The sequence below is a fragment of the Petaurus breviceps genome, unplaced genomic scaffold (genome assembly GCF_028583685.1).
Source record: "Petaurus breviceps papuanus isolate PSGF00001 unplaced genomic scaffold, PetGlider_PUasm1.0 140, whole genome shotgun sequence".
Taxonomy (NCBI): domain Eukaryota; kingdom Metazoa; phylum Chordata; class Mammalia; order Diprotodontia; family Petauridae; genus Petaurus; species Petaurus breviceps.
In genome coordinates, this window is record NW_027185698.1 from 49,685,401 (window position 1) to 49,711,091 (window position 25,691).

The 25,691-nt window shown below is 37.3% G+C and overlaps 1 protein-coding gene across 4 annotated transcripts in view; it reads left to right on the forward strand.

Annotated features, from left to right (window-relative positions):
* The window catches only part of GAK (cyclin G associated kinase), a 133,003-nt gene that overhangs the window by 50,748 nt on the left and 56,564 nt on the right, over positions 1-25,691 (forward strand). For all 4 annotated transcript variants that reach the window (XM_069072528.1, XM_069072534.1, XM_069072542.1 and 1 more), the window contains 7 exons: positions 3,582-3,705; positions 11,572-11,621; positions 13,605-13,753; positions 17,255-17,377; positions 19,252-19,385; positions 23,742-23,936; positions 24,533-24,650. In XM_069072528.1, coding sequence (XP_068928629.1) covers positions 3,582-3,705; positions 11,572-11,621; positions 13,605-13,753; positions 17,255-17,377; positions 19,252-19,385; positions 23,742-23,936; positions 24,533-24,650 — 893 coding nt within the window. The remainder of the gene's footprint in view (positions 1-3,581; positions 3,706-11,571; positions 11,622-13,604; positions 13,754-17,254; positions 17,378-19,251; positions 19,386-23,741; positions 23,937-24,532; positions 24,651-25,691) is intronic.

The following is a 25,691-nucleotide window of genomic DNA, read 5'->3' on the forward strand; positions in this document are numbered from 1 at the left end:
TATATAATTCCATGAGAATATCATGAGAGATTTCGTCATATACCTTGCTGAAGTTAGCAACACTATGTCTGTGGAATTCCCTGACTCACATCAAGCCTTCTTGACTCTTTAAATCCATTACTTGACTCTTTAAATCCATTACTTGTTCCATTATGCCAGACTGCCTTTTTTCAAATATAGTTTTGTTTTTTGGGAACCAAATATGTGATCAAGCTAATGTTAGCCAGAGATTATCTTTGGTGAAAAAACCAATTAATGAAATACAATTTATTTCTGTATGATAAAGAATCTCTGAAATACTATTAAATTTCTACATAATAAACCTTTTGTTATTAGTTCCACATAAACTGTCATTGATGTCAAATAAGTCAACAATAAGTTGTAGAAAATGATCAGGAGGTTACTTGGTGCAACTAAATGTATACTTTACCATGCATCAGTTTTAAAAAATTTCTATTTTAAATAATTGTCAAGCATTTATTTTTATCCCCTCTCATTTCTTCCCAGTAGGAAAAGAAAAAAAAAGAAAAACAAAAACACTCCCATAATCCATCCACAGGTTTGCAGAAAACAAATTATATGAATTTGAGCAAGTCACTTAATTTCTTGAGCATAATTTCCCTCATTTTTACAAATAAGGAAATTGAAGTAGATCTCCTTCAAGATCTTTTCCTGCTCTAGAACATTTGTTTTTAGATACTTTATACACAAACTGAAAGAGTGCTAAGTCACAAAAAAGATAGAGGCATCTAAACAAAATTAGAAATTCTACAGATTACATTTGCAGACCATAATGCATTAAAACTACTAATAAATTGTGATAACCATATCTAAAAGGTATAGTTCCCCATAGAAATTTTAAACTTAATGGGTGAAAGTGGAAATTATAAAAACAATAATATCACATCAAAGCTAATGAAAAAAATATACTAATCAAAATCTATGGTATGCATCCAGAACAGTACTTGTGGTCAAATTCATATCTCTATTGCCTATATCAGTAAGAAAGATAAATTTCACAATTTCAAATAAAAACCTTATAAAGAAACGTAAACATAAATTAATAGATATAGCAGAGAAATAATTAAGATCAGATTTCTATAGTATAATTGAAATGAAAATCTAAGAATTGTTCTTAATATAAAAAAATTAGCTTTTTATTTTGACCTTACCAAAAAAAAACAAAGATGGACGTTTTCAAATATAAAATGGTACAGAAAGAGATTGTACACAAACTCTGAATTTCTGTTGTCTACTGCTTGCTTTTCCTTTTAAGAATAAAATAAAATAAATTCAGGTGTTAACTTCCAAAACTACTCTCCTTGTAAGAGTAAAATGGATAATTTATAAAGCTAGCAAATCTTATAGAAGAGTAAATCCACATCCTCAAAATTGGAAATGAGAAAGCAAATCATAAGGACAAAAGAAAAAAAAAGATCGGTTTATTGCACAAAGCTCTGTGCTGATATATTTCAGAATTAAAAAAAAATAGATGATTATCTGTCAAAATTTAAAGTATCTAAACTAACAGTGGACAACCCACATGGAGTAATCTCAGATGAAGAAATAAGTCTTTGAAAAAGACACCAGTCTTTGATACGTCCCAAAAATGAATGCAGTAAAACTTTTAAAAGGAAAGTAATTCTTTTATTATGCCAAGTACATAAAGCAAGATCATAGGCTCAGTAACTCTTTCTAGGCATTCCTTGTACTAGAAAAAGGAAAACTGACAAAAGGAATTAGAGACCAATATCAAGAATGAATATTCATATCAAAATACTAAATACTAACAAAACAGTCACTATGTTAAATCTTTCCCAGCCATCAGCACACCATGCTGCTTCTACTCCTGTTATCATCCTCCTGGCCCCCCTCCAACCCTCACCCAGAACTTTAGACTCCACCTCTGGGGTGAGGTGAACTTTCTCCTTATCTTGCCCAGAACCAGGTGTCCCCATTACTTCCCAACTTTCTCCACAGCATGCTACTTCTTTCCTTTCTACCCTTTCCAGCTCCCCTTAAGTGTTATCTGTTCTTATTAGAATATTGGTTTTTGAAGGCAAGGACTGGCTGTATTTGTATCCCTGACACTGTGCTTAGTACCTGGTATATAGTAAGAATTTATTAAGTACTCTGTTTATAACTTGATAGCAAGAGAAAAATAAAAACCATATAGTAGATGCCCAAAAATCCTTTGATAAAATCAATAGAAGTATCTTTCCAAAGTATGGTTGAAAGGATATATTTGAAACCAAAAGCTAATATTTATGTGCCATAGAGAATCACTTATTTAAGTACTCACTTTAAAAACAGTTGTGAAACAAGGGATGTCCACTCTTACCACTCCAATTTAATATAGTTTTAGAAAACTTAGTAATAACAGTAAGGCATGAATAACATTAAGGGAAGTAAACACCGGCAATGAAGAATTTAAAATTTTGCAAATCCCAAGATTTGTATGCACAGAAAAGCCAATCATTTAAAACAATGGAGTTAATACATTACTGTAGGTAAGTAGGATATAAGACAAATCTGTGTTTTTATTTATCATCATCAAGAAATCCCTGGTAGAAGGAGAAATACCCTTTATAATAACAATGACACATGTCATATTTTTGAGTAGAAACCTGCACAAAAAAATTTTCAAAATTATTTTGTGAGAAATCAGAGAACTAAAGAAATGGAAGGGATTTGTCTTGCATGTGGTATATATGCTGTAGAGGGGTTATTTTTCTATGCATCATTTGAATTGAGTCTATGACGTCTCAGTTTTTGAGATTCTGTGATTTTTATATGTGAGGATTCTGAGGGAGTTAAATGATGTCAAAAAGCATTTTCTCACGTAAAATCACATTGAACTACATTTAAACAGATGATCTAGTATCAGTGGAAAAAATACGCAAAATTAGAACTGCCTGATGTTAGCAGTCTATACCAATACAGTAACTGAATGGGTTGATGAAATGATGTTAAACCTATCTGCTATTACCTTTCTGGTAAAATTCAGTTTTTAGGAAGATTTGTTGCTCATTTAATTTCCTTGCTAACTGAGAAGTAGTTAGAAACTATTAGTTATTAACAATATTTTTTTTCCTTTTTCTAGCCTTGTCAAGTAAAGCTTGACAACTTGAATTTGAAACTTGTTGCCAACACTTAAATGTAGGCATTCATTTTTAAATTTTTCTGGAAACAAAAAAATGGGGAAATAGGCAGTGGTGGTTCTGTAGGACACTAAGTTGCCATACTTAAGAGAGTAGATTGAAATGAGGGCCCTTGGGAAGCTCCAGAAGTGTCTTAAAGGAGCAGAGGCAAGGGTTCAGATAGAACTGAGTACATCTGGTGGAGTACTTTTTGGATCATATAATGTGAGGCAGATGTTCTGGTGGCCATCGGTCCCCTCCTTTTCATGGCTAGGGAGAGGCATAAGTGGTCCTGTTTCTTGCTACCCTGAGTGCCCTTTTTTCAAAATATCATGACAGATTGGAATGTATATATAAGTAGGAAGGATGTGATATACTTGTCATTTGGGATAGGATTGTGCCTCTAATAATTATATTCTGTGTTATCTTCTTTACTTTTAGGCATGACAGTTGCAGAGTGTGATCAGACCTATAGTGGTTTCTTTGACATACTTAGAGGAGGAACCGAACGATTTTTTACTAACATCAAAGATACTTCTTCCAAAGTCATCCAGTCTGTTGCTAAGTAAGTATCCTAGTGAAATTCCGTTTCCACTGAAATTAAGATAAACAAGCTAAATAAAATATAAGTGGATAATTAATGAAAATAACTCTGAAATACTGATTTTTTTGTTTATGGCTTCATATCTGTTGTAGCATAATTTGAATTTTAGTCTGTTCTAGGGTTGGGATTGTCTTTTGTGTCACGGAACCCTTTTTCAGCTTGGTGAAATCTATAGATTGACCCTTTCTTAGGATTTCTTAGAATCAAGCTTAAAGAAATAATAATTGAAGGAAATGCTAAAATTCCAGTTAGTGAAAATAAAGATGTAATTTTTTTCCATAACAAAGTACTGTTACTTTAGCACAACCCCTGGTTTCCATAAATTATTTTAGAGTATATACTAGACCTTGTCATTTCTTCATTCTAATCCTCTGTTGTGGAATTAGCATTGCAAGCTAGTCCTTTTAATCTGTGGCAAGTATAGGGGCAAACGTCTGCATCTGTTTTGGGGGAAGGAGGACATATGATAGTAGCATAGGGGGAAGTCCTGGGAAATGGAACAACTGGAAGATAAGATCTAAAATCTGGAAATTTTATGAATGCTTCACTTTAGCTAAGAATTTTATACCCTACCCTGCCTTTCTTACTTGTTCCTTCACTTTCATTACCTTTTGTCTTTCCTTTCTCCTCTCCAACTTATGCACAAGGGAGCAGTCAAACACTCTGGTGAGAGCAACTTAGCACTGGGGCTCTTCAAAGGCAGCCTAATGTAGTGGAGAAAGATGAGTCCTAGCAGTATGCAAACCTGGTTCTGATTTCTGCCTCTAACACTCAAGGGCTCTGTGATCTTGAACAAATAACATAAATTTTTTGAGTGTCAGTTTCATCTCTCAGATGAGATTAATAGTACTCACTCATGACCTTACCAGAGTTGTTGTTAAAAAAGCATCTTGTAAATCTTAAAATGCCACAAAAATGGGAATTATTTTTGACACTCCCAGCACCTACACCGTAATACTGTTAGGTTTAATTATATGCTTTTACTTTTGTCCAGGATCTTTTACTGCAATGACCCTGTGGTATAGATCATATCAGCATGATTATTCACATATTGCAGATATGTTGGAAGTTAGGCTTAGAGTGGACAAGAGACTGGCTGGGTGTCCCCAGCTTTTAAGTGTTGGAGCAAATATTCAAACCTAAGTTTTTTCACTTCAAGCCTAGTGCTCTTTTCACTCCATCATGCTTTTTTTTTAGAAACAGAATCAAGGAAGGGGACTACCCAGCCTGATCTGTGAGTCTGCACACATTAGTGTTCCAAGAATTTGGGGAAACCTTTTACCAGGCCTCTCCCCACTGTGGCTCCAGCTCAGTTGGCCTTCTTTCTAATCTCGGGGTTGGTTGTGCTCGAGTTTTGAGATGACTTTGGGAAATAAAAATGGAGGTTAATTGGCCTCATAATCTTTCACACATTTCACTGCTTGTTAAAAGTTTTGTTGTGCTGTTTGTTCATGAAGAAAAGCTTTGTTTGCAGTTTACAGAAAAAAGCTTCAGAAGTATCACCCCTTAGGGTTCAGACTGTTACCATCTTCTAGTGAAATGTGACTGTTTTGTGTGACTAGAATGGGAGAAAAGCAGGGCTACCTTGGCACATGAAAACAGTTGTTATTGACGTGAAAATATTTAAGCAACATTTATTTCAATATCAGGAAACTCACTAGTCACTACATCAAAAAGTAGGAAAACATAATAGGCTTCCATAAGCACTTTTTGCTTTCCATTTAATTTTTATACATCAGTACTGCTTAGTATTAGTTTTTTAAATACTACCTTAAAATAATTGCTGAATATATAAGTCTGTGAGTCATTTTGGTATTATTCATTACAGTTGCTTGATGTCCTTTGTTTATGAAAACATGCCTACCTTCAGGGCACATATAGTTATATACAACTATAATTCAGGGATCATTTTTCAAAAATGGCTAAACCTACTTATTGAAAGGAAGGAATAGAACCTAGTGGCTTTTATGTCACATTTAAGAAATAAAACTCAGGAATAGGTTTTACATTTTTGGTTTGATCAGAATTCTGGATGAAACCTTTTTTTGTAGCTCTTTCTTGCTTCCTTTTTCGTATTTGTTCACTTGAAAATATTCCTACTAAGTTCTAGCCAGATGCAAATGCCTGCCCTTTGGCTTCAGAAAAGAGTGAAGGCTCAGGGACCAGAGATTCATGGGTTGAGGGAATATGGATATATTTGAGTAGTCAGGTTTTGCTTCCAGAATGGGGTACTAGAACAGTGTTCTTGCTTTCTAACTCTCCAGTGAGCAGGCATATTTGTGCCCTCGCCACTTTTCTCACATATAAAAGTGTGTGGGCGCACTATTATAAAATAATGCAACCATAATTCAATCTTTATGAAATTTATTTATTTATGAAAGGACCTTGTGCTAGGCAAATTAATATTGGGAGCAGGATTATAGAGAGCTATATCTAAACACATGGTAATACAGATAATCAGTGTGATCATTACAAATTGTCCTTATCCGTTCTATAAAGTGGGTACTAGAAAGAAAGAAAATTGTATTTCTTGTAACATATTTTATAACATTCTTTATTTGGATTAACCTTTCTCTAAGTTAGTCTGAATTAGTGAATTGTTATGCTTTGTGAAATTATTGGTTACTATTTCTGGAGGTCATGTGTGTAGTTCAGGTTCCCCTGACTTAGCTTCTCTGCAAGTAATTAATTATGTGAAAAGGAATGGAGTTTTGGTCCTTATATTTCTAAAGGGTTTAAAAAGAAGCCATCTTGAAGGATTAATTGTTTCATTAGACTGTAGACTAACATGGAGCAGGAGGGGAGGTGTTGACTTGATTGCCATGAAGCAGTATGATATCTTGGGTTCATCTTATCGATACTCATTTCTTGGAGGTGACACTGCCATATGTGACCCAGGGAACTGAAGGGTAATGGAAGTGATTCATTTTCACTTGTTGCTCCTAAAGATTGTACCCTGATGGAGGTCAGTGAGTGATCTCTGGCCTGACCCTTCATCTGAAGGCATCATTCATAGATATCCTGCACTTCCTTTGCCCAACTTGCTGTAGTTGTTCCTTTCCAGAATGGGTTCTGGTTGCTTTGGGGGGGGGGTAATTAGAATTATAGCAGTTATTTGTTATTTGCAGCTCATATCAGCGTTTATATAAAGATGTGTGTTCAGGTGGGGGAGAAATTGAATTTGTTATATGGTCTTAGGGTCTGGTATGTGTCGTCCCATAGAAAGCTTGTGAAAAAAAATTGGGTTGTAGTTTTGCAGGCACTTTATCCCATGTTTATCCCATCATCCTTTAAAAATTTTTTTGCCTCATTTTCATTGCTTTTTCTTTTTTGCATTTTATTTATCCTTTTGTACCTCGCCTGTTTACAGCCCCAGGTAAAATATGCATGCTGTGTGTTTGCTTTATGCAAATCAGTTGTCTTTATAAATTTTTAGCTTTTATCTTCCTAAGTTTAGCCATGGGTGATAGAAATATAATTCTTTAAAAAATCTCGAATGACTTATTGTTTAATTGCAAAGAGCTGCCAGCATGCCATCTTTTTGTAATCAGTCTCTTCGGAAGTGTTATTAATGCTTGCCCAGCATGTTTCTGGGTATTGGATAACAGTTTTCTCTAAAAGACTTTGCTAATTTTTTTTTTTACCTACCTCCTATTTAACTTCCTTGCATCTAATCAGCTTCATGAAAGAAACCAAGAATTGGCAGGGTTGCTCTCATCTGAAGAAAAATGACAGAATAATTTGTCTGATTAGCTTAAAACTTATTGACTAAAATCTCTATGTTTTGAGTGAAGAAAAGTTAATTATGGAAAGGGGTTAATTACTTATAGATACAGTTTTCCCTTTTAAATTGCATATATGTCAACCTCTCTGTCATGTGTAGACGTGATTGGGTAGTATTTCCTCATGGTGATGGTTTGTGCCAAGCCGTTCCCATTCCCATTCAGTCCCTTTTGTGACCATCAGCATGGATTTGTGGTGTAGCCAATTGTGGAGAACTTGGTTTTTCTCTGAAGCTAATTGGCTTGTGAGGATTAAACCAGTGATTTCTTGGCTTTATTTTAACAGTACTCTAATCACTTGAACTAAATTTATTTAGCTCATGATTACCTTAGGCGTGTGCACACATGCTTGTATACACACAGAGATACACATATACTTGCACACATGCATGCAGACACACATTCACACACACATTTTCATCACATCATTCTTCACCACAAATTCCTTGTGCTTTACCTTTGATAATGAAAACTTTACCAGGTATGATCCTGTGTCATAAGATACATGAACGAATTTGTTCTTATTGGAGCCATTTGAATCAAATCCTTATTGAGAGGTCGTGGAAGTGTGAAACCTGGAAATAGCATGGAATGGGGACAGAATAACTCCACTTGTGATATGGTATTTTTGGTCATCTCAGAGGAGTTCCCGAGGCGGGGTTCAGATGCAGGGTCATGATTCAGCCTTGTCAAGAATACTTTTTGTTTTTACTGTGGACTGTGTACTTCCTCTCTTGTTTCACCTCGTGATCAGTTGTTCCCTGTTCTTCCTCCCACCAGCCTTCTGTCTGTTTCTTCTCTTTCTCCCCAGGTTCGTGTGTGCTTCTCTTCTCCTATATGTAATAGTTTCCAACCTTAGGCACACAGACAGTAATTCATGTGGATGAATGCCAGGCTATTAGAACATGAGACATAGGCAGCCAAAACTGCTGTCTCTTGTTTCTTCCTCCCTGGGTAGGGGGATTCCCAGCCTGGTGGGTTTTGTGTGTTGGGAGTAGATAGGAAATGATAACAATAACTTTCATTCACACAGCCCTTAAGGACTTCGAAGTGCTTTACATATGTTATCTCATTTGTTCTTCACAACAACCTATGAGAAAAGTGCTGTTATTATCCCCATTTTAGAGATGAGGAAATGGAGACTGAGAGGCTAAGTGACCTGCTCAGGGTCACATAATGTCTTAGTAAGATTTGAACTCAAGTCTTCCTGACTTCAGGTTCAGCATTCTACTTGTTGCATCCATCTGAGAATTGTCATAAATGTCAGAATATGTTCTTCATGTTATTCTGCATATATGCTTAGCCTGTGATTAAGTCAGCTTTATTCAGTTATTCATATATCTGCTTTGCTGGATGTTTATCTCAAATAGTTAAGCAACTTTGGAGGATCACAAACCTTGCTCTCAACCCTCTCTACCTTATCTATTCAACTCTCAGGAGGCTGAGAGACAGTTGGTCAGTTTTTTAGGTTCTCATTAACTTACCTGGGAGGCATCTGTAACCAGAGACTAGTTTGATTCAGATTCAGGCAAACTTTACTATCGTCAAAGGAAGGAATTATGTGGCATGTTTGGAATGTCCCATGACTCAGGGTTCCCTCTGATTGTAGGCTCACACTGTGTGTGTGTGTTGCTCTTTGCTAGATATTACCGCTTTGAAATGATCACTGACCAGCTGTAGAAGCCCATTCAAAATTCTGTGGGATCAGAAGTATGTGTTGGACACTCAAAACCTGACCACATTTCCTTTTTGGACAATGTTCCTAGACAAGCTGATCAGGGGAAAGAATTCCATAGAAATATTTTATCCAGATTTTATCAAAGCATCTGACAATCTGCAGTGCTATTCTTATGGACAAAATGGAGAGAAAAGAGGTAGATTGTGGTACCTTTAGGTGAATTCAGAGCTGGTGTCTTGGCTGGACCCACAAATTAGTCATTAGTAATTCTATGTCAGCCTTCAAGGAGATCTTAAGTGAAATGTTCCAGGTATTTGTTTTTGGTCTGTTCTGTTTAACATTTTTGTCAGTGACTTGGATAAAGATGTCCATAGTCTTGCTTATCACATTTGTGGATGAGACAGTGCTGGATGGGATAGTTAACACGCTGTATAACAGAATCAGGATCCAAAAGAATCACGATTATTTGCAACATGCTGCAAGATTGAATAAGATGATATTTATTAATGGTAAATGGGAAGACTTTACAGTGTGTTCCAAAAATCTCCTTCACAAATACAAGGTAGGAGGATAAATGACTTGTTAGCAGCTTGTTTGAAAAAGATCTGGGGGTTTTAGTGTACTTCAGCTGCATGGAGTCACTAGTGTGATATGTCAGCTAATTCTGTGGTGGGCTTCATTGAAAGAGAAAAATTCAAGACTAGAAAGGGGTTAGTGTTTTTATATTCTGATCTAGTCAAGACACATTTGGTCTATTGTGTTCAATTCTGCATTTGAGGAAGGACAATAATAAACTGGTAAACATCTAGAGGAAGGCAGCCAGGATGCAGAAGGCCCCAAGATCATGCCATATGTGGATTCTGCTAAAGGAAGTGGGGCTGTTTAGCCTGAAGAAGAGAAAACCTGGAGGAAAGGGCATGATAGATATATGTATGTATTTAAAGACTATCACATGGAAGGGGAATCATATTTGTTTTGTTTGACCCCTGAGGGCAGAAGTTAGGAATAATAGGTGGAATTTCCAAAGGACCAAATTTAGACTTGTTATCAGAAAGTTTCTTAATAATTCAAGCTATCCTGGAATGAAATGAACTGCCTTGAGAGTAAAGGATTTCCCCTTGTTGAAGGACATCAGGTATCTTGTAGCAGGGATTCTTGTTTAGGTATGTCATGGACAGCATTATCTATGAGGTTCCTCCTAATTGCTGAGATTTGGTGATATGCCATCTTAAAAAAAATGAGATCGGGATCATTTGTAATTTTGAGCAAATCTCAGCTCATTTGGTGACACAGTCTCACCATGTAATAAAAATAGTCTTTACTCTTTTTTTCTTTTCTTTTTTTTTGGGGGGGGCAATCGAGGTCTTCCTGACTCCAGGGCCACTCTATTTTCCCCCCCCCCCCCATTATTCTTTTAATTGAGATTCTATTCCTTTTATCTTTGAAATTGGAATTAGTGTTTTGGTTTGTACAAACAGTAGCTAACTTTTGCCTTCAAACTGAATAGGATACATACAGGTCCTGATTGGTTCTGGCTAAATCAGGTGGCAGCAAAAGTTGGAAAAGTCATTGTGATATGAATGATCATAGCCCAAGAATTAAATGGATTAGTTCAACCCTCACTCTAGCCTCATCCTTGCTTTGAACTATCCCTAAGCCATCTGTTGTTGTCTCCCCTTTATTTTTTAACTTTCTACCCTTTTGTCCAACAATTCCATTCAACTCTGTTGCTATTATCCTTCTACTTGCCAGCATTTGTAGAATTTTTTTGCCTCTGTGTCTTCTTCTTGGTTACCCACTCCCTCACAAACAACCTCCATTGTACCAGTCTAGCTTATCCAAACCCTTTCCTTTCATTTGTGTGGCTAAACCTTCCCTGTTTCTCTGAAGGAGAGTTACCCATTTCCTTGACTCTTTTTTTCTGTTGTCATGGATTTTCTTCCTATCACTCATATCTATAGTATTTCCTTTATGTCTTTTTTTTTTTTTTTAGATTTTTCTTTTTGCTGTTTTTTTGGAGGGGGGAAGGTAGGGCATTTGGGGTTAAGTGACTTGCCCAAGGTCACATGGCTAGGTTTTTTTTTTGTGTTAAGTGTCTGAGGCCAAATTTGAGCTCAGGTCCTCCTGACTCCAGGGCCGGTACTCTATTTACTGCGCCACCTAGCTGCCCCTCCTTTATGTCTTTTGGTGAGATTAATATAGTCACTCCCATGCTAGCTCCTAACTTTTAAAAAAAATTAGGGTACCAATATATACAAATCATGATATACTCTTAGGACCCTCAACATGAGAAAATTCCAATTTAAGCTATATCTTAATTTAAGTATAAAATTTCATGAAGTAACTAACTTTATATTTCAATTTCAGTTATGCTAAAGGAGATTTGGATATTTCGTACATCACATCTAGAATTGCTGGTATGTTTTTCAAAGATTCATAGTTATTATATAACTTAATGTTTATAAGTTAATAAATAAAAGTTTTATATATATATTCTATAACGACCCTCATCCTTCCCAAGTATTGGTTAACAAATATTTTTTGAAACACACATGAAAGCACATTATATCTTCTAATGTCCTAGCCATAGTAGGTAGTCAGTTAATGTTTTTAGAATTTAAATAAGGCTTATTTACTGCATTTGATAGAGGAAGAGAATTGGGAGTCCCTGGCTTATGAGGCCAGATTTTTGGAGCAGGCTACTTTTCTCCTATTCCCTAATACAACCAGCTGACAAGAAATAGGGCATCTGGTCAACTGAGAGTTGCTCCTTGTTCTCTTTGGGGATTTGTGGCCGTGGGCATGGGATGTGGTGAATCTTCAGGAAGTTGGCCTCTTGCACCCATCTGTCTTTGGTGTCAGCTGAGTTTATGTGATATCGGGTCTAGGTGGAGTCATACTAGAATCCTGTCACCAGTAGGGATCTTTCCACAACATTGATGCTGTGAGGTAAGGAATAAATAATTGATATTGATTGTTTATCCTACTAATTGGGCTCAGGGAAACTTTCCATTATTGGTATGTTTAAAATTTGTATAACCCAGTAAAAATTATAGAAAAGTTTCTGCTAAGGCTCTCAAATTCTGTATTTTCTGTGAATCTCCCACTTTCACTAATACCTTTCCTGTTCCTGGGAACTTCTTGTACATCCTAAGACCTCAATGTAGCACCCTGGAATGGTGATGCTTTTCTCAGCTGGTGAGCACAAGAAAGGGTTTCACTTGATCTTAATTACCATTTTCATTCTTGGAATGAGAGTATTTGAAATTAAAAAGCTTATCTCTCTGTCTCACTTACTTATCTGCTTTTCTGTAGTAATCCACATTTAGAACTGGCAGGATTCTTAGAGATTATCTATTCAAATCCCTTTTCTTACAGAGAAGAAACCCAAGACCTAGATGAGATGGGTAGTGACTTGCTCAGAACCATCCAGCTAATAGAGGGAGGTGTTAAGGGAAGGGAATGTTCAGAAAGGACTGAGGGACTGTTAGAAATTAAACATAGCTTTTCCCTCCTATTTTCTCCCTTCCAGGTCTAAGCCTGATGATATCTTTGGTGGGTTCTCTTTGGTGTGCTTCTGACAGTACATGACAACAGAGGAGGCCAGGGCTAAATGTAATGGGAACACAGATATTAAGGGCCGTCTGTGAGTGTTGCACATGCATGCACACGTGTCCTAGAATGGAGGCCGGGAGGAGAAAGCACAGACTAAAGGGTAGCGTCCTGGAGTATGCTATCAGACATTTGACAGCATAAAGTCCAGTCCTACCAAAGTTGAGTCCCCTTCTTTCATGGAAGAATCCCTTGATACTAGTATAGATGCTCTTGAGACAGTATGTAGTCTCATAGAAAACATGAATATTTGAAATCCACAGTCCAAAAACCTTATTTTTTTTCCCAGTAGCTTCAACTTTCTTGTTCATCTTTTCCCTGTTATGTGTCTTACTTCTAGGTAATGACCTTGTGAACACATAGCAGAATAGTCTGTTTAGTGTTCTCTTCTCTCCTCTGAGCGCCTCTAATGTCATTGCTAATAAGCTCAGACATCCCCCATGCTGGAGAGTTGAAGAAAGACAGAGAAGCAGCAGACCTGAGTGTCTGTGAGCTGCACAGTTGAAGACTGACTTCCCCTGGCCCCTTATTGCCAATACAGAAATCTTCCCTTTGGGCTCTTGTCTCTCAGGCTGAGGAAAGGCAGGCAGTGGATGGGCTGCATCCTTTCTGTTTGCATCCTCCTCTGTGCCATACTGCTTGCTTTGCTACAAGACAAGCTTGTCCTTTGAGGTTTTGTCCTTCTCTAGCTGACCCTGTGCTCTACCACCAGGCCTTGAAGGCATTTTTCATCAGGGGTGTCTGTGATCAGTGTGTGAATGCCTAACATGCTAATCCTCTCATTTCAGTGATGTCCTTTCCAGCAGAAGGTGTAGAATCAGCTCTCAAAAATAACATAGAAGATGTGCGGTTGTTTTTGGACTCCAAGCATCCTGGACATTATGCTGTTTACAATCTCTCTCCAAGAACATACAGGCCTTCCCGATTTCATAATCGGGTAAGTGGCAGATTTTTATTGTTATTGTCACTTCAGCCCTGCTGCAGGTTAGAGTGTACATATAGTCATTGGGAAATAAATACAGCTTTGTCTTGGAAGCAGCTCTCATTTGATTTCTATATACTTTTCTCATTTCAATCTGTAAAGGTTAGCTTTCACCTTAAATTTAACTTTCAAATTCAGTAGAACTACACGGCAACAAGAAAAACAGTGTGTGTGAGAGAGGTATTCAGGGGGAGTGGCCTGGGAAGGCAGGAATAAAGAAAGCATGTCCCCAGGTTGTGCTTTATCTGGTTAGTCTTAGAAGTAGAGAGAATTGTTTGAACTATTTATTTAGCATGAAGGGAGGAGGCTTCGCCCTGACACTGGATAACTGTAAGGGACATCCTTAGGTCTTCCTCTTATTCTTTTTGTTTGTTGCCTTTTGGAGGGCAATTTTGGGGTTAAGTGACTTGCCAAGGTCACACAGCTAGTTTTTGTGTTAAGTGTCTGAGGTCAGATTTGAACTCAGGTCCTCCTGACTCCAGGGCTGGTTCTCTCTTCACTGTGCCACCTAGCCGCCTCTTCCTCTTATTCTTTTTAATCTCTTCCATTATCTTCCTGTTATCTCCCCACATTGCTCCCTTTCCCTATTTCAATTCAAGTCAAGTATTTATCAAGTATTTATTGAATAGCCCTAGCATTGTCACTGCCCTTTTTTTACTTTGTACTTCTTTACATGTCTTCCCTTTTCATCTTGTATTCATTCTTTTTTTAAAGGATTTTCAGTATATAAATTTATTACCTATATCAATAAAAATCACAGACAAGAGAATGCATTTTGAGCTACATAGAGTAAGAAGGGCTGATTTATGTAGAATTTTTTTTCTAACAACTCATTTGAATCTCTCTAAATAGGATATAATTCAATGAATAGTCAACCATTCTTTATGGGGCACCAGTATACCATTACATTTCTGTTCCATGGTTTAGTTAGTTACTCCTCAGTTGTTGGGCACATGCTTTTTGCCCCTCTCTTTTTTCCTCAAACCTTTACCTCTTTCTCTCTCTGCTGAAGAAACTGAGACCATCTGATGTGAGCCATTCCTTCTTCACTTCTTTTCATCTAAAAACTCTGTGACATCATCTCCTATTCTCACCTTCTTTTTCCCAGTCTGTGACAGTGAAATGGCCCTTCTCCTTGCCAAGGCCAATACATCTACATGTGATCTTTATCCTTGGTGGTCTCGTTTAAAATCTTTGCCTCCTTGTGCCCCATTTGATGCTATCTTCCTGAACTTCAATTCCACTTCACTGAATGTCCTGGAGATATCTCAGGCTAAACATGTACAAAACCAAACTCATCTTCTTTCCCTCAAACCACCCCCTTACTAAGCTTTCCTGTTTCTGTCTGAAGAACCACCGTACTTTGAGTCGGCTAGGTTGGTAACCTTGGCCTTACCCAGGGCTCCTCACTCTTGCTCATTTCACATGAACAATTAGTTGCTAAACCTGCCACTTCTACCGTGTTTCCCCGATAATAAGACACTGTCTTATTAAATTTTTTGGACAGAAAAACATCAGAGGGCTTATTTTCAGGGGAGGGCTTATTTTAATGAACATTGACAGCAATTTTAATAAACAGGTAAATGTGAACCAAAAAATGTACCTTTATTCAATAAGCAAATCACTAGGGAAGAACAGGATGACACGCTCACTGCTGCAGCTCTGATTGGATGCAGCTCGGAGCGCAGCGTGCGTTTCACCCAGCGGGGGGGGGGGGGGACGGTGCATACAGAGGGTGCCGTAATGTAGTGTGTAGCGCAGGGGATCACCTTCACTACAGTAGCACTCTCAATAGGGCTTATTTTCGGGGGAGGGCTTATTTTAGAGGAATCTTACACAGTAAGGGGAGGGCTTATTTTCGGGATAGGTCTTATTATCGGGGAAACACGGTAGTGAGACAAAGTACCCCCATCCTTCTCTTTGCTCATAGAGCTACTGCCTTGATTCAGGTCCTCATCATTTCTTGCCTAGATCGTTGTAACTCCTAATTGGTCTCTGTGACTCATGAATCTGTCTCGTCCCCTCAGTCTACCTTCCACATTGATACCAAAAGGATTTTCCTTAAATGCAGATCTGACCATGTCACTCTCCTACTCAGTCAAGTCTAGCAACTTCCTCAGGCCTCTAGAATCACATTCTCGGTTTCAGTTTCATAGGCTTTTCACAATCTTGCTTCAAGCTGTCCTAATTTTATTTCCTCTTATTCCCCCTCCCACACTGTAATCTAGCTAAATGTTTCTCTTCATCACACACAACATGCAGTTTCCCATCTCCATGCATTCACACTTGCTTTCTTCCCATGCCTAGAATGTATTCCCTCCTCAGAATCCCACTCTTCTTCAAGATGCATCTCAAGCATTGCTTTTATCTGAAGCCTTTCCTTATTCTTTCAACTGCTAGTGTCCTCCCTTTCTCAGACTACTTTGTAATTAATCTGTCTATCATTATATATGTCCTCATTACCATTACAATGTAAGCACCTTAGAGATAGGGATCATTGCATTTGTATAGTTATATCCTCATCTAGCGCAGTACCTAGTATATCTTTTTTTTGTTGTTTAGTTATTATCAGTTGTGTACAACTCTTTGTGACCCAATTTGGGGTGATTTTTTTGGCAAAGATACTGGAGTGATTTGCCATTTCCTTCACCAGCTCATTTTACAGATAAGAAAACTGAGGCAAACAGAGTTAGGTGACTTGCCCAGGGTCACACAGTAGGAAGTGTCTGAGGCCAAATTAAAATTCAGGAAGATGAGTCTTCTGACTCTGGGCCCAGTGCTTTATCCACTGAGCTACCTAGCTGCCTCCTCCTAGTACATAATAGATACTTAATAGTTGAATTTTTTTTTTATTTCTTATTTTTATTATGCTTCTTATATTATTGCTGTGAATATTTTTGTACCAGTAGGTCTTTTGCTTGCCTTAGGGCAGGGGTCTTAACTTGAGGTCTGTGAATTTGTTTTTTAAATACTTTGATACCTGTATTTCAGTATTAATGGTTTCCTTCGTAGTGCTAATTAAACATTTTATGCATTTAAAAACGTAATTCTGAGAAAGCAATTATAGACTTTGTAGATACCAAAGGGCTCCATGGCACACTAAAAACATTAAGATCTCCTGCCTTAGAGTATAAGTTGATAAACCTTAATTGGGATTGTTGGGTCAGAGGATGTGGATAGATCTCTTCTCTCTTCTTAAAATTGTTTCCCCAAACAGTTGAACAAATTCAGAACTTTACTAACAGTGAAATTAGCTTGCCTGCTTTTCCATCTCCCTATCAGCATTAAATTTTGTCACTTTAATAAATTTTTTATAGTACACACATTTTGTGTACATTGCTTTTATATTTGTAAAAAATGAGAATAGGGAAAATTAAGAATGACAAAAAATAGCTTTGATGGTATGAAAGAACTTGATTACTCTTAACTGAGTCTTCTCCAACTTTTCCCCTTTAGGTTTCAGAATGTGGTTGGCCAGCAAGACGTGCACCAAACCTTCAAAACCTTTATAACATCTGTAAGAATATGCATTTATGGCTAAAACAAGACAACAAAAATGTTTGCATTGTTCACTGCATTGTAAGTAAGAGTCTAACTATCTTTCAATTTTTATCAAGTCCATCTCTGATTGCACTTAGTCTGATCCAGAACATATTCAGTGGGAGGTGATCAAATGCCCTTTTCTTTGAGGGATCTTAGGAGAGGTAGAAGAGAACCTTTTGTTAGGAACAAGTGGACTCTATTTCAACCTGGTTTTAGGCTTGAGGGTGGAGTAGAACCTGGCTACCTTTGTTGATATAAGATCCTTGGTAAGAGATGCTTTGTAACTACAGAAATGTGTTGATTTCTTTTAGGTCTTTTGGTAGGTCTTTACATGAGGTAGATGGCTAATTATTGCTTTCTATCCTTGGTAAGACCTTGAAAATGAATAATTGGGAGCAATTGCTTCTAGACTAGTTTCTCCAAAATAGTATGTGTTGTATTTTTCCCTGAAGAAGGTCCAGAAAACTTCTGCTTTTAAAATATAGCTCTACAAATTGGGGAATAGGGTTGGGCAATAGGAGAAGAAAACTATGGCCTTAAACCCTGGTAAAAGTAGTCCTCAGCAAAGACCTAGGCTAGACACAAGGCACACCATCGCTTGTTTTTATTCAGTAAGTATAATTGTGATGGTTTCGTGTACATATGTATACATTTATATGCCTAGAATATATGGCATACACTGGCAAATATAAAGTATATATACATGCATATTGGTGCCAGAATTTTTATGCCAGCTTCATCTATATTTGTTTATATTTTCATTAGTTTATCTGATTTATTATTTTGCAATAGAAAGAACAAATAATTATCTCTAGAAGACCCTTGTTCTGTATTGCACATGTAGCTAAGGAACTGAAGGGAGAGTCCTAAAGAATTGCTGCATCTCTTCTCCTGTGAGCACATTAGTATGGAGCAGACCAGTTAATTTTCACCTTGGAAGGCTGAGGAGACTGATCCTGAAGGACCAGATATGGCACAGGACAGAACAGAGGGAGAATAGGAAGGCAGTAGGAGTGAGGAAGTAAAGAGACTGAAGTGATCATCATTCCCCACCCACTTGCTTCTTCCCACATGCAAGCACACATGTCTTTGTTTTAAGTAGTGAAGGAGGACCATGAGAATTCTAAGCTTAAGCTCACTGAAGGTTAGGGCTTCCTTGTTACCTGGGTTTATACATTAAGTAAGATGTCTGACTCGTTACAGACTTATTTATCTGTGTACTTGGTGAGTTAAATGTAGTTAAACTGTAGGTTCTAGCTGCCTGCCTTATAGATTGTCTCTGTGTACCCTTATGAAAAACTCTGCTATCAAGATTCTGATAGGTTCTTGATACTTTAGGAGTGTAGATGCAATACATTTTCTGTAAATGATGTGTTTATAATTGATGGCTTTGTGTTCAACAAAGGACTGTCTTGTTGGTCTTCATGATGCATAGAAAGCTGCTTCTTTGAAGCACCTGATGGTGAACTAAGTTGAAGCCAGAATCAACAGATTTTGGGCTACTTTTTAATATTTGTGTTAAGACAAACAGTGGGGGAAATTTTAAAAATCTTACAAAAGAAGCCAAAGATAAAGTGATAATCTCATCAGCTTTTTATTAAACATAGAGAGAGCTGTCTTTCAGATACTTGTAGACCTGTAGTAGGCAAAGGAAGGAAACTGATAAAACACTATAATGAATGGGTAAGCTTGAGTGGTGTTTGGAATGGGATGAGGAAATGCTGTTTTTCTTTATTGATGTGGCATGGAGATCAGTAAAGGGGCATAAAAAATGACTGGAGTAATTCTAGATCATTTTTATCTTTCTTTTGCTGTATGAGGATGAGTTATTTGTATCACATTATCCGCATCATGACTCTGAATAATTGAGTTGACAGTATAAATACAATGTTTTTAATAATTTGTTTTAGGATGGAAGAGCAGCATCAGCTGTTGTTGTTTGCTCCTTTTTATGTTTCTGTCGTCTTTTCACCACGGCTGAGGCTGCAGTTTATATGTTTAGTATGAAACGCTGCCCACCTGGCATCTGGCCATCTCATAAAAGGTACAGTTCAACTTTGCTTCCTTGATGGGTTGCTTCTGTGCTTGGGGTAACACAAATGCTCATCAGATCCTAGCACTTAGCTTGTTTTCAAGATGGATGGAAAATGTTTGTTTGATGCACCTAATTATAATTAGTCCAGTGGTGATTTGGCGTTAATGTGCTTTTCTTCCAAATGAGTATTTAAAATCTAGAAAATGATAATTTGAGAATTAAGTTCCAAAAGTCTGTCACTAGTCTTGTTTCAGAGTATCATTCTTTCCTGCATGTGAAGTCATTAAGGTAATCAGATAAAAGAAACTCAGTTGGCCACAGAATATTATAAGTTCAGCTTCTGGTTTGTGTAAGTAGTCTTATCAAGTAGGAGTTCGTAGTCATGGTGGTGACCAAGACATCAAAAATTTTGTGAGAAAAACTACCTCTCATCACTCTTGGGGCCTGTCATACTTGCAGTTCCACAGCCGTTGTCACCAGTCTTGATCAAATCTCTTTGACTGGAAGTGGTTAGGAGTGCCTTTAATTCTCAAGGGCACCGGTGAAAACATTAAGTAGAAAAGTCCCTTGAACTTTGTAGGACATAGTACTTGTTTATCTCTCCATATATGGATGACATTCTGTCCTGTTGGGTATTGACCATTGTCTTCCAGTGTTTTTGAAATTTCTGGTTGTGGGAAGTTTAGTGGGTCATAAATTCCATTCTTTGGGTGAGTAAGACACTGTAACACTTCCATCTCTGTAGCCCTGATTGCTTTTCTGAGCTCTAGGCCTGCATCATCACCTGCTTACAGAGTATCTCTCCTGTCATGTTCTCATGACACTTTAGACTCAGCATGTCTAAAGGTGAGCCCATCATCTTTCCCTTAAACCTGCTCTTCTCCCTGACTTTTAGAGTTTCTGTCTGTGGTAATATTTTTACCGTCTTCCATATTTATAACAGTGGATGCTTTTTTTAGTCATGTTTCTTCACATATTATGTTCTGTTACTGTGACCAAAGTCTGCTGTTTCAGCCTCTGCAACTTCTCTCCCCTATATCATAGTATCATAGGCTTAAAGCTGAAATGAGGTCATCTAGTCCAGTGATGTCAAGCACCAATAGAAACAGATCTCTGTAAGCACATTGACTTAGAAAACTACAAATTGACATTATCTCTGTTTTATTGTATTTTAATTTATTTTGTTAAATATTTCCCAATTACCTTTCATTCTGATTTGGCTACACTTGGAGGCCCCACAGGGTCTGTGGTCCATGTGTTTGATATCTCTGATCTTATTCATTCCCTTCATTCTCCAGATGAGGAAATTGTAGCTCAGAATGTTGAAGTGATTTGCCAAAGTTCTCATAGACAGCAGACCAGAGTTCAAACCCAAGCTCTCTGACTCCAAATCCAGGTCTCTCTACTGTGCAACCTGGTTCCATCACTGTATTCAGGCATTTCTAAATTTTTTTTTTTGGAGGGGGAAGGGCAGGGCTGTTGGGGTTAAGTGAGTTACCCAAGGTCACATGGCTAGTTAAGTGTTAAGTGTTTGAGGCTGGATTTGAACCCAGGTCCTCCTGACTCCTGGGGCGGTGCTCTATTCACTGTGCCACCTAGCCTCCCCTATTCAGGTATTTCTTGCCAAAGACATCAGTGACTTCCTAATAAAATCCAGTGGCCTTTCTTGTCTTCGTCCTCCTGGTCTCTTCTGCTACACTGAACACTACTGACCACCTTCCTCCTTCATAGGTAGTCTTTCCTCTCTTGGTGCTGACTTTCATCACCATCAGCTTAAGTTATTGTAATAGTATCTTAGGAGGTCCTTCTGCTTCTATATTCTACTTCTTGCAGTCTGCTTGATACTGATTAAGGTTAATCTTTCTTTTGCATAGTTCTAGTCATGTTATTCCCATACTCTTATCTTTATTGATTCCCTGAGTAAAATTCATACTCCTTAACCTGGCATTCAAAGCCCTCCATAATCTGGTGCCAATTTTATTATTTTATTCCTCTCTACATACTCTATATTCTGGCCAAAATTAACTACAAATTGCCCCCACAAAACAAACAAAATCTAGCATTTTCTTACCTTCCTGCCTTTGTTTACCACCATCCTTCTTCATCTGGTTAACCCCCATCCACTCCTTAAAATACGCCTGAAATGCTGCCTTCTACATGAAACCTTTCTGGACCTCTGCTATTACTCCTGTTCTTTCCATTTGGGCTTTACTTTTTTTTTTCTGTACCTTTCTATTCTTAATGAGGTTGTAAGCTCCATCTGAGATGATCTGTTATCTAGAATTTGTATCTCCCCTAGTGCCTAGCACATGACTGGGAATATGGATACTTGATACATATGCTTTTATCTTGTCTTTTTCCTTAGGTTGATCCAAACTTTAAATGTTGAGAATATAAATAAGAAAATGTACTAGAGGTATTGAATAGGCTGTTGTGAATTATTTATAGCACCCCATCTAAGTTGGCTATATGAATAATTAGAAATGATAATTATCAGAATGCTTTTTCCCAGTGCATCAGCAAATAAATGCTAAGCACTTATGGTATTCTGATATATGGAAATTAAACAGTACACAATTCTAGCTCTCCAGAAACTTAGAGCCTTTGGGGGCTAGGGGTGCAGAATGGAAAGGGTAAAAGAAATACCCAGATGACTGAAGTAGTGTTCTGGTATGATTTGGAGAGGTCCAAATAAATGTTTGGAGAGATTCATAGAGAGAGATATCACTTAGAAGTTGGACCATTAGGGAAAACTTTATGGTAGCTCAATTTGAATTGAACCTTGAAGGAATAGTCTGTTTCAGGGTGTATGTGTGATGGGGCACAGGGATGGGGGCCCTGGAGTTAATACCTTCCTTGTAACAACCCTGTGAAATAAGTAGTAAAAGTATATTTCTGTTTTACACGTGAGGAAGTGAGGTCCAGATAAATTCTAAAAAGATGTTTGCCAGTGCTTGGAAAAAACATGACTCCTTTCCCCCACCCTCCCCACTCCATTTTCTAGAATATGTATGTATCTGGGCAGGAGGTATGGAAAGAGAGAGTAAGCAGGCCCAAGGGGGACTTTGTGAAGATGGAGCTAAGGCATGATCTGGATATAGAACCTTGAACTAACACCCTTGAATTCTAGCATAGCATTAATTAAAACTAAAGAGGCTTTTTCAAAATAATTTTAATTTGAAAAATCCAGTTTTAAAACATATTGTACTTGTTAAGTATAATTTTTATTTTTTTAAGATCTTTGCTTATTTATTTATTTTTGGTTTTTAACATTCACTTCCACAAGATTATGAGTTTGAGGTTTTTTTTTTTTAAATAGGGAGTATAAACTCTATACCTACATACAACTCTTGCACTTTGTTGTTGCTGATTTTGATTAGAATAGCCAGTATTTAACTAACACTTTAAGGTTTGCCAAGTGCTTTGTATATATTCTCACATTTGATCACAGCTGCTGTAAGGTAGATACTGTTAGTGTCTCCAATTTACAGGTGAAGAAACTGATGACTCTGGGAGGTTAAGTGATGTGTTGAGTCACACAGCTAGTGTCTGAAACAGGATTCAAACCCACGTCTTTCTGGCTCCAAGTTAGTGGATCAGAATGTCATCTGAGAGAATGAGAAGCCCTGTTAGAGCAGAAATACTAATGTCAGCTTCCATTTAATCTTTGACAACATTTCAGGTGATTTGATTAGCTTGATAAGCCTTATTCTTCACAAAATATTTCTAATTTATGTATAGCCAAGGGAGGTCTCTCTTCTGAACTCCTATAGCACTCATTATCCTTGTTTCTTTTTGTATTTAGCACATGCTGCCTTTTTGTTATGAGATAATTTTTCATATGTATTTGTGTTATTTTCCCAATTAGACTTCGAGTTCCTACAAGGTAGGGACCATATTAACTACATCCCCCATAGCGCCAAAGCTATAACAACTACTTAGTGAATATTGGCTGCTCGCAGCTTGTCAGTAAGTTCACTTCTCTTAGCCGTTATAGGTTATGGATTAGAAAACACTTGTAGACTGCCTATCTGTCTGTCTGTGTGCCCGTGTCTTCCCCCACTTGCCTTCCATTTCATAGGACAGTGATCACCCATCCAGGACTAACGTTGTCTCTGGTAGTAGAATTGATTTTCTTGCCTCACGGGCTCTGTCTCTCAGTCAAGAATGATGATATATTTTTTTTCCTCTCATGTTTGAAATGATGACATTGGAACTTTATTCTTGAAGTAACTACTTAAATGAATCTTTATGCGTATAGTTTGAGCTGAATGACTCTTGTAGTGAGCAGTCACCTTGCTCTTTAAACTTTGTATCTGTGGTCCACAAAGTTGGCTCTATGTTTGTTGTGCTTTGGTTTTATAGGTATATAGAGTACATGTGTGACATGATGGCAGAAGAGCCCATTATCCCTCATAGTAAACCAATCCTTATTAAAGCAGTTGTGATGACACCAGTGCCCTTGTTCAGCAAGCAGAGAAATGGCTGTAGACCCTTTTGTGAAGTCTATGTGGGAGATGAACGAGTGACCACTACATCTCAGGAGTATGATAAAATGAAGTAAGTTCAGAGTAGTACCTCTCTTGTACTTCCTATGTTAACATTTATGTGTTGGTAATTCTGTGGTGGGGCACCTGTCACTTAGTTATTACGATTGCTTCTGTGTCTGATGCTCATTGAGTATTTGTAAGTTGAACAGACCATTCTGATGGAAGTGTAGTGTATCTAAATAAAGAAAACTCCCTGGGATTTGATTGTAGAGGGTATAGTTAGGCAAGATGAAATGAAATCAGAAATTAGTCAGGGGTTAGGAAATTCAGAGTTTGTAAACAACTGCTATTTTTATAGTCATTCATCCATATTGACTACTTAAACTTTGTGGAAAGCAACTTCTTGTAGAAAAAAGAAGATATTTCTGGAAAATTTCTTTCTAAAATATTAAAATCCATCAGTTAAAGAAACTTGTGATTTTATGAATTTTTCATTTTAGGAAAATCTTAATATTTTTAGGAAATGCATTTCTTGTAACTTTGAGTATGATTATTTTGGTTCGACTGTAAGTTTGACTTCAAGATGGGGATCCTAAGTATGGCAAGTATTTACTTTTATATAAAATAAGCTTATGTAAATAATTCATCTGTATTTCTGTTATTTAGGGATTTTAAAATTGAGGATGGAAAAGCAGTAATTCCATTGGGTATAACAGTCCAAGGTGATGTACTCATAGTAATTTATCATGCAAGATCAACACTAGGAGGAAGATTGCAAGCTAAGGTAATAACTTAGGAGACCTTCTCTTTTCTACTACTTGTCTTATGTTGATCAGTCACCTTTTCTATCGTATTTGTTAGCTAGTGGCTAGCTCTTCTAAGAGAATTTAATTGTATCGTTATATGAGTTCTGAATATCTGTGTTATTAGACATTGCTATCAGTTGTTGTTTCAGTCTTGTCTGACTTCATTATCCCATTTAGGGTTTTCTTGGCAAAGATACTGGAGTGCTTTGTCATTTCCTTCTCCTGTTCATTTTACAGAAGAGAAAACTGAAGCAAAAAGAGTTAAGTGACTTGCCCAGGGTCACATAGCTATTAAGAGTCTGAGGCCAGAATGTCTTTCTCACCTCAGGCCCAGCACTCTATCCATTGTGCCAGACATTATTTAAAGAATAAAAAGAAACAGATAAATATATAGTTGGGGAGACCAAATATACCTAAATGAAGTAACTTGAGAATACTGAGAATTCAATTCAGTTTGAAAATTATTTTGTGCCTACCGTGTGCCAGGGAGACCAAGACGAAAATGAAACATTGTACCCTAGTTCAGCTTACTTCATGTATGCTGCTTAGTAAATACAAGACAATTTAGTAAGAAAAGACACTAAGAATTGGGGGGTGGTTCAGGAAAGGCTTCATTTAAGTGATGGTACCTGAAGTAAGCCCTGAAAGAACGTAAGAGTTCTAATAGGGGCTGGGGAGAAGGGAGTGTAGCCAAGGCCTTTGCAGACAGAGACAAGATCTTTGGGAAGCAGGTAGAGGCCACTTTGGCTTAAACATATATGAAGAGGCTAGAAATAGGAAATTAATCTGTAAAGGTAGGTTGGCAGCCTGCTTGTGGAGAACTGTGGTCAGGGTGAAGAGTTTGTATTTTATCCTACATGCAATAGGAAGCCATTGAAAGTTTTGAATAGGGAAGTTACATGATTATTTCTATCTCTTAAGAATATTAATTTGACAGGTTTTTATAAAATAAATGATTTGGAGAGGGGAATGATTTCAGGTAGGAAAACAAATTAAGAAGTTATTGTAGTAGTCCAGGC